At 29.9% G+C, this 16665-nt stretch overlaps 1 protein-coding gene across 1 annotated transcript in view; it reads right to left on the bottom strand.

Annotated features, from left to right (window-relative positions):
* LOC123301347 overlaps positions 1-16665 on the bottom strand; it is a 65418-nt gene that overhangs the window by 4591 nt on the left and 44162 nt on the right. Inside the window, exon 10 of the mRNA XM_044884085.1 lies at positions 788-1188. Coding sequence (XP_044740020.1) covers positions 788-1188 — 401 coding nt within the window. The remainder of the gene's footprint in view (positions 1-787; positions 1189-16665) is intronic.

The following is a 16665-nucleotide window of genomic DNA, read 5'->3' as shown; positions in this document are numbered from 1 at the left end:
GAGTCAATATATTTATGTATATGAGCAAATCCATCACTTTTCGGCATAAGATGTGTTCGTGGGTGAGTCACCGACTTTGATGTCGATTTTTTCCTCGAAAGTACATTCGAATAGAAGATGATCCTGAAAATTTGAGCCCGATTCATGCAAATTTGGCATATTTTTGAAAAAAGTAGGCCAGTCAAGTTTGTATCTTAGCTTCGATTTTTCAGTCAAGTTTATACCTTAGCTTCTATATAACTTAAAGACTTGTTTGAGATGACATTTTTCTCTGGAAAACTACTTTTAAGAAAAAATTTGTCAATGGCTTACATTCAAGTTTGGTTTCAAAGCGTGCTGCTACCTACACCACTGTTTCAGAGAAGTTTTGCCTATTTCTAAAATAGGCTACTACAGAACGTCAATTTTTGAAATAGACGGTTAATCAGTAGCTGATATTTTTTGTTTAAGTATACTCTAAAGAAGTTTTCGGTTTTTTTCCTTGATTGCTTCTATTTCGTTAGTTATGGCCATCTAAAACCGATAGATTTTTGAAAAATCATCATAATGAGATAGTCAGAACTTTTTCTATCAACTCGAAATCCTTTGAAATATTCAGGGTATATACTACATTATATCCTCAAAGAATCGTGAAAATTTCAATTTTGGAAGAGAAGTAGTTTCCAAGCTATACATTTTTTAAAATATAATGATGAAAGTCGACCCTATTTCGGATCTTAGACTAAGATTAATTATTCAAATTATTTAGGCGGAAATTTGATACAAAAAATTTATACAGTATACTTACTCCATCCAATTTATAATAATATAAACAATTATCCCGTTTCAACACAAACCATCGACGTACCCATTTTTGATTATGCTTCGTTAATTTCCACAAATAACCAGAATATAATGCATCCTCTTTTACAGGAATACCACTTTCTGGCGGTGCTAATACATCACATGTGCGTGTTACTTGTAATTCTAATGTATCACTACCAGAATGAGCTATTTTTACTACTTCTGAATGTGATTTATCCAAGACATTTATACCATTCACACAAATTACAATATCACCAACTTCTAAACCACTTGTTTCAGCAGGCGTATCCGGTTCAATTGCTGATACAACAACTGGTTTTGAGCCATGTATACGAAAACCAAATTCACCAGCTGAACGTGTTACAGTTACAGTTTTATCACTTTCTGAAAATTATGATAATTATACTTATTATTAATAGAAAATAAAGTTTATCGAGAGGATTATTTCCACAAAAATGCGTGAAGAAGATTTATCTAATATCCTAATAAAAGAAATAAACAAATCATCTTGACTTGAACGCAAAAATTGAGATGCAAGCCAATACTGGCTTAAATTATAAGCTTTGGGCTTCTATATGAAATTCAACAATCCTTCGTGTTTGCCTCATACGGCCCCTTAAAGGCGGCGATAAATTGTTTTCGGATCTTTTATTATGTTGGGAAATCTTGGTTAATAATATTCGATACTCAATTCTCGAAAAAATTGCTACGTTATATACAAGGTGTCCCGTGATTCGATGGACATAGCTCAAGAGCGTTTTCTTTGGAAAATTTAAAGTCGAAAGAGCCTTATATACTTTTGTTAAAAACCCAATAGTTCAGGAGTTATGGGCACTATTGCTCTTTAATCCAATTAATCTACGAAACGGTTGACAAAATTGCTGTCAAAAAACAAAAAATACGTTGTTATAGAAGAAAACAAACCAAGAAACACAGCGTTTTTTGTTTAAAGCTAATCAATGGCTAAGTTAAGCTAAAAAATTGGCAAAAGTAAAAAAAAAACAAAACGGTTTTCTTGCGATAAAAAAAAGTTGACGTCCAATGCAAAAAAAATAGATGAGAATGAAAAAAACCTATCAATTGCCATCTGGTAAGTCCGATTTGGATGGGTAGATGGAGAGAAAACTTGAAAAAATAAACGAAAATGCCGCCGTTTTTAAATTTGCTAATAACTGTTTTCTCTTTCGATTTTAAAGTTGATATTTGGTGAGGGTATGAGTTATACATTCACAAACCTTCAGGCTTTTTTAGTAAAAATTTTGAAAATTTTTTGATTTAACGTATTATTTTTATAACTTTAAATTCGATTCTACAAGTATACTTGCCCATATAATCGTTATAACGAATATTACCAACATTTTTATACCGCAAAATTAGAAATAGTTGACAGGCCTAGTTATGAAACAAAGCGACAAAATCAACGATAAAAGTGATAAATTGATTACCTTGAGTGTACTAATAAAACTCCAAGGTTAGATACATTTTTATTATGTCAACTATACCTGTCTGAAAACATTTATTCAAAATAGAAAATTTCATGTTATTGTTAAGACATCAGGAAACTATTTTTGGCTTATATCCAAACAAACAAATATCATTAAATACAAAATACTTATTGTTTAAAAATTATGATATGGTACGTTTTTGTGAACCATTCAGTTATATAATGGAATTAATAGTCTAGACTAGACCAAGAATTGAGGTAGTTTTGTCTTGAATATTGTATTAAGAAATCTAATTTACGGTTTTCAAAAACCATTTCCAATTTTCATAAATCTGTAAGCTAGCTAAAGCTAAAATATCTATCATTTTGTTAATAGCCATAATCGACACATAAGTTTTTCAAAATAAATTTTTCTAATTATAATGAAAAAGTTCTGTTCGGTATGTTTTTTTTTTTTCGCAATATTAATAATTTAAGAAATATTAAAAACAGATTCTGAAAGAAGAAAATTCCCCACTAAAAAAACCTCCCAATAGCCGAAATACGTATTTTAATCCAATTAATAATCTAAGGAGGTCAATGTTAAATTTGACAAAAGTGCTACCAGAAAACAAAATAATACATGAGATCTCTAGGATAATTCGAAATAAATTTCGATTTTTGTAACAAATTTTCCTAGATCAATTTTTGTATTATATAAATAATCCAATTAATCTGCGAAACGGGTGACAAAATTGGTATCAGAAAACAAAAAATACGTTGTTAAAGAAGGAAACAAGCCAAGAAACATAGCGTTTTTGTTCACAGCTAATCAATGGCTAAGGTAACCTAAAAAATTTGCAAAAGTCAAAAAAACGGTTTTCTTGCGATAAAAAACAAGTTGTCTTCCAATGCAAAAAAGTAAATGGGAAAGTTCTAGATCTAAAATTTGAAAAAATGAGCGAGAGACAAATAGTCGTTTTTAAATTTTTTGAAATATCGAATTTTTTCGAAAAAAAACATCTCTTGCAAAAACTTTCTTCTTGGTCGAGGGATTATGGTAGAGCGGTTTTCAGCAGATTAATCTCTTCGCCTAAACTTCTTCAATCATGATATTTTGCATCAATTGACATTTTTTAATGTTTGATGCCAAAATCGGGCCCCGAAAAAGGGCATCTTTCGGGGCATGATCCCTGGATCAAGAGGGTAAACTTTACGAAAGGTGTTCTGAAACTGAAGTTTGGTGAGCCTATTACTTATAACTTCACCAAATACTAATTTTGAAATCGAAAAAAAGTTATAAACAAATTTTAAAATAACTATTGTCGTTCCAGTTTTCGAGTCACTTCCGCACCCAAATCGAGCTTACCTGATGTGAATGGATAGGTTTTTCATATCTAGAACTTTCCCATTTACTTTTTGCATTAGACGTCAACTTTTTTTTTATCACAAGAAAACCGTTTTTTGGCTTTTGCGAATTTCCTACGTTAACTTAGCCATTGATTAGTCAATTTTTTCATTTTGATACCAATTTTGTCACTTGTTTCGCAGATTAATTGGATTATTTATATACTACAAAAATTGATCTAGGAAAAATTGGGGCAAAAATCGAAATTTATTTTGAAACACCTAGAGATCTCATTTATTATCTTTGATAATATTCATACGATTTTTTTGTCACTTAAACTTGGCAACCCTAGTTGTACTATACAATAGATTAAACAAATATTAAAAAGTTAATCTGATCCATATTTAATATATTTGTTTCAAATGTTATTTAGGCCAAATAATTTATATTAAATTTTTTTAGTATATTATACTTATAAACTATTTTTAGTATTGATCTCAAGGTTACAAATAAAAAATATGTTTAATGCATACGAACACATCTCACACATCATGTTAATATTCTGTTAAAGAAATGTTAGTTTCATTCATAAAATTTTTACTTAGCAATATACCCGTTGGTTGTGCTGTAATAATTTTGATTGCTTCATTTTCTTTACACCAGACCATTAACATTAATTTAAATAAATCTTGTAGATTACGTTGTAATGAACCCACATCATTATTTGAGTTTATATCATCTAAACCGTTCATCATATTGTTGAAATTATTTCTGGTATGTTCATTATTCATAGCTGTAAAATTGTAGGTCGTTAGAATTTTCGAGTTTATTTTTTAACAGATGTATTATCTAACTGTCGCAAATGCAAATGACTTGGATCGATAACGTTCAATCACTTGCCTAGCCTAGTCATTTAAGCTTAGTTCCACATCCTGCTACCTGGCGTTGAAACACACACTGTCAATATGGCCCCGACAACCAACAATATTGTTGACAGTTTGATAAGTATAGTATAATTAATAAGTGGTTTTCACGACAAGAGTGGCAGCACTCAAACTATGACGACAAAATTTTAGAAAGTTCAATTTCTTTGAGAGATGCTGAGGCGAGTCAATCACCTTTTGATGCCAGGGATTTCAAAAATGTGTTGCCAGCTAGCTGTGAAACAGTGTCGCAATAGATGTGCTTGTTCAAATGTCGCAGAAGTTTAACTTTCGTTAACAAAAATTTTAATTACTTTCATATGTACTTCGTTTTTAAGTTACGCTATTTCGTCTATTGACTACCAAACAACAATATGTTTATCTAATGACAGATATTTCATCTTTTTTTTGTCAAATGGTCATTCTATTGTGTGAATGGTCTAGGCATTAGCCAGCCAATTCATTAAATGTTGTATTAGATCTTACGGGTAAATATCATTCAGGTCACTACTTGAACGGTGTCGTTTAGTAGAGCTAGGCTGTTAACCGAATAGCTAATTAGGCTAGTTGTCGGCGACATATATATAGAAAATGAAATAGGTGAAAGGATGAAATTGTACGACATAAAGTTTACTAAAATTTACGAATTTACAATGTATAAGATATACGTTATACTCAACGACAAAAAAAAAAAAAACTAAAATAACAAAAATTTAAACAAAATAAATAAATAAATAAATCTAAATTTGCAAATTTTAATGATTTTTGACAGTCTGTAACTTCGTTAATTATGGTAGCATCGAGAAGGAGAAATAGATTTTAAAGTTTTAAATATTTAGTTTTGAAATTTGGAAAGAATCAAATTTTGAAGGCTTGACGCTCGGCACTATCACATTAGGTAAACAGTTATTTCATCAGCCTGATTCTTCAGCTTGAGTCTGGTATGCTTTATTTTCTGTATGCCCACTTACCTCTTGGACGGTTAAGTTTGTCTTAGTGAATGTATAAGCGTATATAAATAAATGTGTATTGATGAAACATTAGCCTAGATTGTTATACTCTATTCATCTTTATATTTACCAGGAAAGACTTTCGAAAAAATTTCAAAACATTGCTGTTCTAAAGAAATTATCAATACAAAATTTCTGATTTCGCCCACAGTACATCTAAGTGATATTTTTCGTTGTTATGCCACTTCTATGCTTTCGCCAAGTAGCACATAGTTGGGCGATTTTGTACCCGAATCAAAGGCAACGCAAGGTACCCAGGCGAGTATATGGGCGTGTTTCATCTTCACATTATCGTGATTACTTAGTATCGTATAGTTCAGTAGCTGTTGTGGCATATACAAAACATGGGGTGTTGGCTATACATGGATAATTTTATTGTAATAAATATGAAGATAATTGTTCAAGATAAACGCATAGAGGGTAACCCCAGCAGCAGTTGCTATTTCGATGTTAACCAGATAGCAATAAGATAATTGCGAAGTAAGACAACAAATTAGTAGTGAGTGCTAATTACTTCGGCTAACTTAGCCGGTGTTTACTTGGCGAGGATAGTTCCCGACATTATGGATGAGAAGTTACCATCCACTTGAAACTATGGGTGTTCTTTCGTTATAGTCGCAGAAACAAAACAATAAAACCAGTAAAAATTCGAAAAACTTGAACAGTTAGTCCGATTTGAATGGAGTTTTCGGTATTCGATTCGTTAGAAAATTTTGTGGCTTAAACTTATTTATAAGAAATTAAAAATATGCAATTTGCATAAATAATATGCATTTTAAATTAACCGAAAATATACTAAATTCACAATTCGGTTAATAGTAATAAAAATGATTCCAAACTTGTTAAACGGGGGTGGTGCCCAGGGTAAACGGTATCCTCGCCGGCTATTGGATTTTTCGAGAAATTTTTTATATATTTGGTCCAAACTTGTTACTCGGGGGTTTTGGTGTCGGTGAACACAAATATCGCGGTGCTCTAGGCACCAAAAACCCCCGAGTAACAAGTTTGGACCGATTATATAACAAATTTGTCAAAAAATTCAGGAGACGGCGGAGATACCGTTTATCCTAGGAACCAGGTACCTCAGAGAGCAATTCTGACGTGATATTCGTGTTCACCGACCTCAAAAACCCCGAATAATAAGTAATTTAAAATGCAATTATAAAATGCATATAATTTATGCAAATTGCATATTTTTAATTTTTTATATATAAATCAATTTTGGCCACAAAATTTTCTGACGCTCTAACAACGCTCGAATGCCGGAAACCGCATTCAAATCCGACTTACCTACTGTTGAAGTCTGAAAAGAACTTGATCTTTGATTCCATGATTTATTTCGTCAATGACTCACCTTCTATTAAAATTTAAAAAATTGTTGAAATGCAAAAATTCTAGCCACGGTTAACACTTTTATTTTAATTGCTCTTTACTATCATTATTTTGTGATAAAAATAAGAAACTGTCATCAAACATCATATTATTATTATACCGTCATTTGAATAATTAAAAGACATGACGTTTAAATATTGGTAGAAGATTCATAAAAACAGATATCAATAAACAATAACTTGCAACAAACATTGTTATACGCCATAAGATAAAGACAACAAATAAAAACAACAACAGTTTAAGTATCAACTTCAGTTTCATAGAATAATTTTGAATAATGCTTGTAGATAACATAAATATATCAACCATATTTTTTCCTATATTTTGCAAGATTTTTTGTAGTTATATTTCACAATTTTAATTTAATCGAATTCATAGAAAAAGAAGAATTTAATCTTCTTTTTCTATGACAGAATGTGTTATAATAATAATAATATTCTTGAAAAATCTCCATGGTTTTATTCGCCATGGGAACTGATTCTAGCGCTGTCTAGTGGTAGAAAATAGAATTGTATATGACTTGGTACCTTTTTCGTAAACCGGAAGATTTCGACTCAGTAGGGATGCAAATTTTACTGTCGTACAGGTACTTGAGCTTTCTGTTACGGAAAATAAAGATTTATATTTATTCAATTTTACTCAAACAAATGCCGGAACATCAGCCAGGCAACCGAGGGTTGTAAGTCTGAGCGGAGAGCCAAACAAAAAAGCCAATTTGTGGTGTCTAGATATGTCTGCCAAGAGTAGGTATGTTGTCTAAAGACCCAGTGATTAGCCTGGTACCTATAAATAAGCTGTAACTAAGTAAGTGCTCCATTTTTAAAGAAAACTTCATTTGATTTCCTGAGCTTCTGGGACATTTAGGACGCCCCTCTCTCAAGTATTGTACTTGTTACCCGAGGACTCCATAAATAGTTCAATATCGGTAATAAATAACTTTTAAGTGAAAAATCCCCTTCACAGAAAAAATGTGGCCAATTGCTAGTCCAAAAATTTTGAGCAATTCTCGTATGCAAATTATCTGTCAGACCAAATAAGTATTAAAGAAATATTTTTTGGCTTATGCAAATTTCATTCTTTCGTTTACGTACAACGATTAACTTGTGCAAATTAATTTCCACAAATCATTTTTTCCAAATTAGGTACATCTTTAAAACAGTTGCAGTGTCTCATTGTTTACTGAACTAATTGGTTAAATTTTTTTTTACCAAACAACTAGTAGTGAACTCAGAAGAACAATTATTTCGCTAATAAAAAACACATTATTGAAAGCAAAAGCACATAATTTAAACAATGTTAAATAATTAAAAAAACAAATCAAATAGTTTGCACGGATTCTTTTACTCTAAATATATTTATTATTGGAATATTAATTATCAAACTCGGGTGGACTCATCGAAAAATTATTTTGGCCACATATGCTGTTGCCATTTGGTTGGTGTTATATACGACACTTAATAGCATGAAATACTCTCTAATTCTCTATCCATTAAAAAATTGACATCTTATCTTAGTCCTTTTACTCGTAAGGCGATCTGCTAGGGGCGGTCTTTGACCTTGACTCCGCTTTCTAGAAAGTTATCATATACATCTTATGAGAAAAGCCGCACTGTTCCGGCATTTATAATTGCATTGGAAAATTTATGTTTTCATATTCTTCCTGAAATTTTCAAGTTTCCTCACGTAAAATTTAAAAAACCAACTCTGTCTACCAGGCATTTAATTAAAAAGGGTAATTTCGGGTTTTTCGATTTTTGAGAGAAAATTGTTGAAGTTTTCGAAATTTTCACAAAGTTAATTATTGTAATTAGCAGAGATTTATCTCCATATAGGACTATTGGATTTAAAAACTTCAACGAAGGATTTTTCCACAAAAATTATTACTTTTTATCAATCAATCCGGAAGGGCAGATTGATTGATAAAATATAGCAACTTAAAAAAAGTATTAAAAAGAATAATGAATGATTTAATATTTTATATTAGGGTTGCTAACCGTCCTGGATTTTGAGTGAACGTCTCGAAATCTAGAACATTTTATCGTATACCACAGAAAAGTATTGCGGGACGGTATTTTTCCTGTAAAGTTAACTATTCAGATTTCCTAATTTTTTACAGAAATTAAAAAAAAAAAAAATTTCTCTCCACACGGCTCCATAAATATCTATGACCTGTAATAATTTTTTTTTATAAGTGGTCCTAGGTCTTCATAGATCCGTGTGTATATACAACTGAAATTTATAAAATTTAAAGAACCCCCGACAAATTTTTCGGGTACGGAACCTTCAACTCGCCCTTGAAACATTTCTTAGAACACTTTCCATTAAATTATCTTTTTCCTTCAAGCCTTTTCCAATCTGAGCCGATTTTGATGATCATTGCCAATTTTTTAGTTTTTGCGAGTATGGAACACTAAACTTTTTCACTTGAAGCATAGTTAAGAACACTCGTCATTGAATTACCTTTCAAACGAAACTAAAAAAATCAAAATCGGTTCATCCGTTTAGGTGCTACGATGCCACAGACAGACACACAGACACACAGACAGACACACATAGCGGTCAAACTTATAACACCCTCTTTTTTTTCGTTCGGGTGTTAAAAAGGCCTTTTAAAACGCGCGGAACAAAGTATAATTATAGCAACCAATCAAAATCATAAATATTATTTATATTTCTTGTTTTCTTATTTAAATCATTTATAATTGTTTAACTGATTAAAAAATTGATTAATAAATATTACAAAAGTCCCGGAATGACTTTTTAAAGTGCGCAACCCAAGTCAGAGCCGTTATTGAAAGTGTGCCACATAGCTGCAATTACTCGTTTAGAAAAGTTTGTAAAGTAGTTCAGAATTTCAGTGAAAAAAAAATCAAATAACACATTTAAACAAAACCAGAAACAAAGAATCAATGAAATTGTTGAAATAGTTCGCTTGAATACAAAAATATTAAAATGTGAAGTCTATCAGTTTAAAATCGTATTTACAATTATTACTTAATTTGTATAAAAATGCATCATTCACAATTTTTTTTTCGAAAAAAATTTTAATTTGTTGATTTTTATGTGAGGAATTCTATGAAGAATAATATTTACCTAAATTATTCATACATAATATACTCATATTCACTCAAAATCCAAAAACGAAACAACAATTTCACTTTTTCATCACACAACTCGCGAAAAATTTTAAAATTTATAAGAAAATTTTTTTTTTTTTAAATTTAAAATTTGACTTAACGATCAAATTATGCGTTATGCTATATAGAAAAACATTCAATGATATGCATATGTATATTATTATTGTATGTCTGGTATGCTTTCGTAAGCATACCTTTATAATGTAGTTGAATATCCTCGATCCGTGGCAGATTTCCTATAATATTTCAAAAAAACACCTAAACATTATTTTACCTACAAACTTGGAAACTATCGTAAACAAAATGTTCCTGTACCTAACTTTTTTAGAATCATAAAAATAAAATTTTATTATAATTTTAAGTAAACAGAATAATAATCGAAGCAAATTGGTGAAATATAGAAATATTCTTCGTGAAATTTGTGTAATAGCTCGTTGAAATCGAAATGATGTCTTGTAAAATGTGCAAGAAGCGTTTTTCAGCACATAAAAAATTGCAAAAGGCTTTTCGCCAGTATTTCATAAAATATTAATATTTAAGAAATTTAAAAAGATCCTTAAAGAGCAGGAAATTTCCAATAAAACATTCCCACACCTGAAAGTCTATCTCCATTCTGTATAATCTTAATTTAACGCAGAAAATATATATTTTTGCGTTATTTTTAGATTATTGTTATATCATTAAAAACGTTTATCTTACACTAAATATTTTTTTTAAGATATTAAATATTAATTTAAAAATTTGATTCGGAATACCCTAAAGAATTTATTACCGTTGGAAATTTATCTTAAAGTAAATTTTTCAACAAGTTAGACAATTGTGTAAACTAAAAAACTGTTACAATAATTGATGTAAAATTTTTTTAGGAAATATTGGTGAAAAACAAAATAACTTTGTTTTTCATCTTCAATTATTTATAAATTTTTGCAATTTTTTATGTGCTGAAAAACGCTTTTGACGCATTTTTCTATACATCATTCCGAATCTAACGAGCTATCTATCATACGTATTTTTACGACCAGTATTTCTATATTTCACCAATAAAAAATTGTATTAATTTTTTTTTGCCACAAATTCATATATAAATGAAAGAATAATTCATCTAGAGTATGTTATTGTGTATTTGTGTATTTAAGTAATTTGTTTTTCAATTAATAATTCCAGTTTTTTAATTAATTATTAATAAAAAATAGTTATATTTTTGAATAAATAAAACGGAAGTGACGTATTAGCCGTTGAGGCTGTGAGCCAATCGGTTTCTATAGAAATTTGCGTTATAATATACTGAAAACCAGCTGAGAAACAAACCATTTATCATTATTCATGTTATTTAATCATTTCTCCGTGCGATGGCGATACGAAAGCGAGGTGTTGACGTCACTTCCGTTTGAATGTATAGTTTAAAAAAAACAATTTTCAATTGTAAAATTACATGAAAAACTAATGAAAAAATTTTGTTAAAAATTTTTCTTAGTAATTTTTACGAAAAAAATGAAATAAAAACAATTGCAACTTCTCTATTTCAACTTGTTGACTAGACTGATAAAAAATATCTAATACTTTAGAAAATATTTGGATTTAAAAAAAAAAAAAAATTCAAAATATCAAACTGGTACGAGTTGTTGAATATATCAAAGCTACGTATATGAGTTAATTAAACTTAAATTGGATATTTTCATGAAAATGATTTTGCACATAAAATTAATTTAATACATTCTTTGATATACACAAAATATCTAAATAAGATTAAAATTTAATTTTAACAAATGGTTTTTAAATATACCTATAAATAAATAAAAGTTTCAATATGATATAAAAATTGCGTAACGCGAAACCTAATGTGCTTGGTCTGCCGTAATTGTACATATTATTATTACTTATAGATTAATTATAATTATGGTTATTATTATTAATAATAATTTTGAATGGAAAATGCACAGTGACGTCACATAAACCACGTAAAGCTACCTTATCGTTTAAAATTTAGCAGTTTTTGTTTATTATTAAATGGTTTAAATATTTATGAATAAAAAAGGAATTTTTTTTAAATAGTAATATCTATGGAATGGTTTGGAAAATACCCAATTTTTCGCTGGGGAGCTAATAGCCGTCAAAATAAACACTAAGCGCGCTTTGTGACCGTGCTAAAAGCGCCCAACACGAATAAAGCTAAAATATTAAATACAAAAAACAAAACCAAATTGACTATCCAAAAGTCCTCCTGCCTTCTTATACAAAGAACGGTTTCATTAAATACTATAAGATCGACAAAAATTTTATGGTAAGAAATTGTTATATTACGAAATAAAATACCCAACTGTGAAAGAAAATCTCACCAAGGAGCTCTTGACCTTTAATCATCATTTGTTGTCTAAGATCTCGAATACACAGATCTGATAAGATCGGAGGGTCGATCTTAGCTACGGTTTTGGCGAGCCAATTTTATAATGAAAGGTGGCAACATATAAATCTATAAGATCGTATCTATTAAGGCCGACTCATAGTGATACAGTCACACCTCCGCTAAATCGATATGCAAAACTGTGAGTAAAAATGTAAAAGTTCGATTACTGGTAGCAAAATAACTGTTTAAGGTATATTGCAAAGTATAGTCTCTCCATATGTGAGGGAATTATACGAAGTTATGGGAAATCTTAGCCGTTAATGTAAGTAAAAAGAAATGTTTGTGTATAGACACATTTATACGAATGTGTGGGTAAAAATAAATGTGTCTATGTTATCAACTTTCAACTAAAATATAAAAATTACCGCGATAATTTTTTATATGTATGACTGTCAAAATTATTCCATTAGGCTATGTTATTACCTGATTTAAAAAACTTAATGACCACTGATTACATTAATAATTATTAATATACATATATTTTACATCTTTGCTTTTGATCAATATTTGCATTTTACTTTACTAATCGAGATATTTTAAATTGTGTAACCTAGGATTGATTATATGGTCATAAATATTTGACTTATCACAACTTCTCGGTTAATATTATTTTTTTTTTAATCAACTTGAAGCTATTAAATTACAAGTTAGTTAGATCATAGATGCGCCATTTTAGATAAAAATAATGATTCTGTTTAGATTTTGTGAGAAGTTAACGAGTCGGCATGATTTTGGTTTTAAAATATTCTATAGTTGTGAATAAGTCTATAGTTAAGAAACTACATTCAATATGGCCGATTGTTAAAGTAACGAAAATAATTAACAACAGTGGAATTAAATTAACAACAGTTTTTGAGATCTCTGATCACGATTTTAAGATGAACACAAGGGAATTTAAAAATCTCATACGACCGATTGTTTAAGTAAAATAGTTTTGTAACAAAAGTTGTCGAGGATAGTACAAAGTATAGCAACTAACAAGATGATTCTGAATTTCACATTGGAAGTCATTTCCAGAGTGAAATGAAGCTCAACTTTCCAAATAATTAGATAACTATTATTTTTTCCAAAACGTAAGCTTATTTAAAAATAACAGTTCCATTTTTTAACGGGTGTTCTATCTCGTGTAAAATAATATTTTCACCTGAATCACTTTTTTCATACAAAAGAAAAAAGATAAACGATATTAGTATTTGTGTAAGTTGAAAAAGAATAAGTAGTTGAATAATTCAAATAAGAATCCGAACACTTTAATATTGATCAAAGCTAGACTTACATCGCATTAAAATCTAGGGAGAGAAGAAATAATCGTGTAAAATCTTTTAGTATTTGCTCCATTTCCGATTCATATTCAGAAAGATTTAAGTTATTACGAAGATAATTATGGGTTCTTATATATTTTATATTGCTTCTTCTCGAGTTCTTGATAAGCATTTGTTTCGCTTTGAAGTTTTGTATCGACTAAATCGATAATTTTAAAATTTTGTCATCATTTTCTCTTTGTCTATTATAGTTGGAAGTTTTTAAAATGACGACGAAGACCAAGGCAAGTGTCGAAAATCTTGGTCTTGCATATTTAGTCTTGGCCTTGCTTTTATAAACCTATATATTGTCTTACCTAGAATCTAGGCTGTTGCACGCGAAGGGTTGTTCTTGATTTTTGTTTTAAATGCGGGAATCTTGTGATTAAAGGCAGTTCAGTTTAGCTCAGCATTGATCAACAATTCTCTAAACCACTATTATATTTCAGCAAATAAAAACCTCCCCCTTCAAAATTTGGTACTATTAGATCTTATATTTTGGACTGTTTTAAGCATTTTTTGTCTCGACGTGACATTATTTCCGAAAACTGACCGTTTTTGAAATACAAGTGATTGAAGGGAAACTAACTTGAGCTTAAAAATGCGAATATTTTTTTTTATAACGCTGATAACTCAAGAACGGTGAGGTGAAAATTCAAGAGGCAAAAGTTATATATCGTTCAAAACATAAGACACAATAAATCAAATATTTGACAGAAGCTGCACAATGATTGTTAATTTCCACCCTATCCAGTTTTTTCGAGACAAAAAATGGTTAGAACAGCCCAAAATATAAGATTCAATAGATCACTTTGAGTCGAGACTCACAAAAAATCATATTGTTCCATAGAATTGCAACCTTTTGACCTTTATCTTGCTTCATTTCATAGATTATTTGAAATCTTTGTATATTTAAAATTCCAAAAATTTAAAATTTTCAGGGAACCAGTTTGGGCCCTAGTTTCGAAAGTAGTTTCTAGATTTTTATTTTTCGATAATTTTTGACAAGATTGCTGGTTGAGGCTACTTACAAATTTTCAACTGCCTATCTTTTATAGTTTTGGAGAAAACGGGCACCAAAGTTTTGTCCTAATTTACGATCTCATGGGTAAACAATGATGTTTACGAAAAAATGTTTCAAACAAAAGTTGTTTTTTAATAATGCACAGTACTTTTTGATAAAGACTAATATATTGATAATAGCCTATTGATCTAAAAGGTTAATTAAATCATTAGATTATTCAATTGAAAAAATTCGGATTATAGTTGAATTGGTCCGCCTTTAAAATTTTGATGTCCCGAAAATTTGGCCGCATTAGATCCGGGTCTCACGGGCCGGGTCTTCACTTTGAAAATTAGATGGAAATTTTTCAAATTCAGTAAATTTTTTAATAATTTTAGCATTAAAAAAATGACGTGGAAAAGCCATTTTGCATTAGGTGTCCAACTTACGATTAGTCACTAGCTGACATTTATAGATAGTGTGTTAATAATTGTTATTATGAGTATGAAAATAGTATCAAAATATTCAATAAACTCTTCTTGTGGAATTACGATATGTTTTTTATCAGGTTATGGGCCCAGCGTGGGCACAGCCTGGGCTAAATTACGATTTATCAGCCGTTTTTATTAGATGTGAAATAAATAGACAAATAGTACAGTAATTAGGTTGTGACCAGAGACTGTCTAATTACGGTTTATCAGTTTGTTTTTCGGCGCAAAACAAGATAAATAGTGTGCAAAGACTATCAGTTTGTTTTTCGTTGTAAAACAAGATACATAGTGTGAAAAGACTAATTGCGGTTTATCAGATTGTTTTTTCGTTGGGAAATAAGCTAAGTAATACAATAATTTCTTTAAAATATAATAACAAACTATATTGCTAGTGTGCCAAAGTTAAAAGTCAGGGAGAATTATGATGAGAGGTGTTTTGCGGCCGAAAATTTGATGAATAAAAAATACATTAAACGAATGGCAGGTTTTCAAATAAAAACGACATACGACGCAAAAACGAAGGCAAAGTTAATATTAACGATAGATCCAGTTTTGTACGTGCACATCAAGGACACCAAGAGCTCAACAGAATTATGGACAAAGCTAAAGACCAAATGGGTACTAAAGAAAAATTATGTTGCTTCGTTATTTAATATCAATAAGGTTTGAAAACTGTGATTCGATGATTACTTATGTCACACAAATGACAGAAACAGCTCAAAGATTGAATGGTACAGGTTCTACAATTAGCGGTGAATGACTCGGATTATTATTATTACCAGGTTTTTCCGAACGTTACCAATAATTTTGAAGAGAAGAATAAAGATTGAGTGAGGGAATCGTTTCAGAATATCCCAGAAACTTAGGATTCTTTTGACAGTTTTCCAGATTTTTCTGTGTATCTTCAGTACTGCAGATTTATGTAATATTCTATGTAATTAGTTTATGTTGATATGTGGGATCTATATTAGTACAAGATCCGAATTAAGGCCGACCTTCACCCATCTGTTTACCGAATGAAAGTTATTTCTTATGAAATGTAAAATATTTACAAATATCCCTGTAGTGGGTTGCCTAAAACATATGGTCAAGACAACTTTTAATAAAAATATCAAAACTTGGAAACCTCGTAAAATTTATTTTTTTACTGATATTTTGTGGACAATCATACAGCACCGCATTTGCAATAAAATTATCTATATTTAGATATGCGAGTCAATGAATTAACAGATGAACTAATTACTATTCACAACCTATTATTTAGAGGCAGACAACAGCTGCTGTATATTCTTTATGGCTTTTACTTTCGAGTAGATGAAAATTCGTTAGATATGCAAGTTAGTGAAAAATTTCAAAAAATTGACCACATTTTTTTAAGCAACCCATTTCGCAGGAGTATTTGTTAACATTTTATATTTCATAAAAAATA

This window comes from Chrysoperla carnea, chromosome 5 (assembly GCF_905475395.1).
Source record: "Chrysoperla carnea chromosome 5, inChrCarn1.1, whole genome shotgun sequence".
Classification (NCBI taxonomy): Eukaryota; Metazoa; Arthropoda; class Insecta; order Neuroptera; family Chrysopidae; genus Chrysoperla; species Chrysoperla carnea.
Note: the sequence above shows the minus strand (reverse complement) of the source record. Positions and strands in the feature narration are given on the sequence as shown.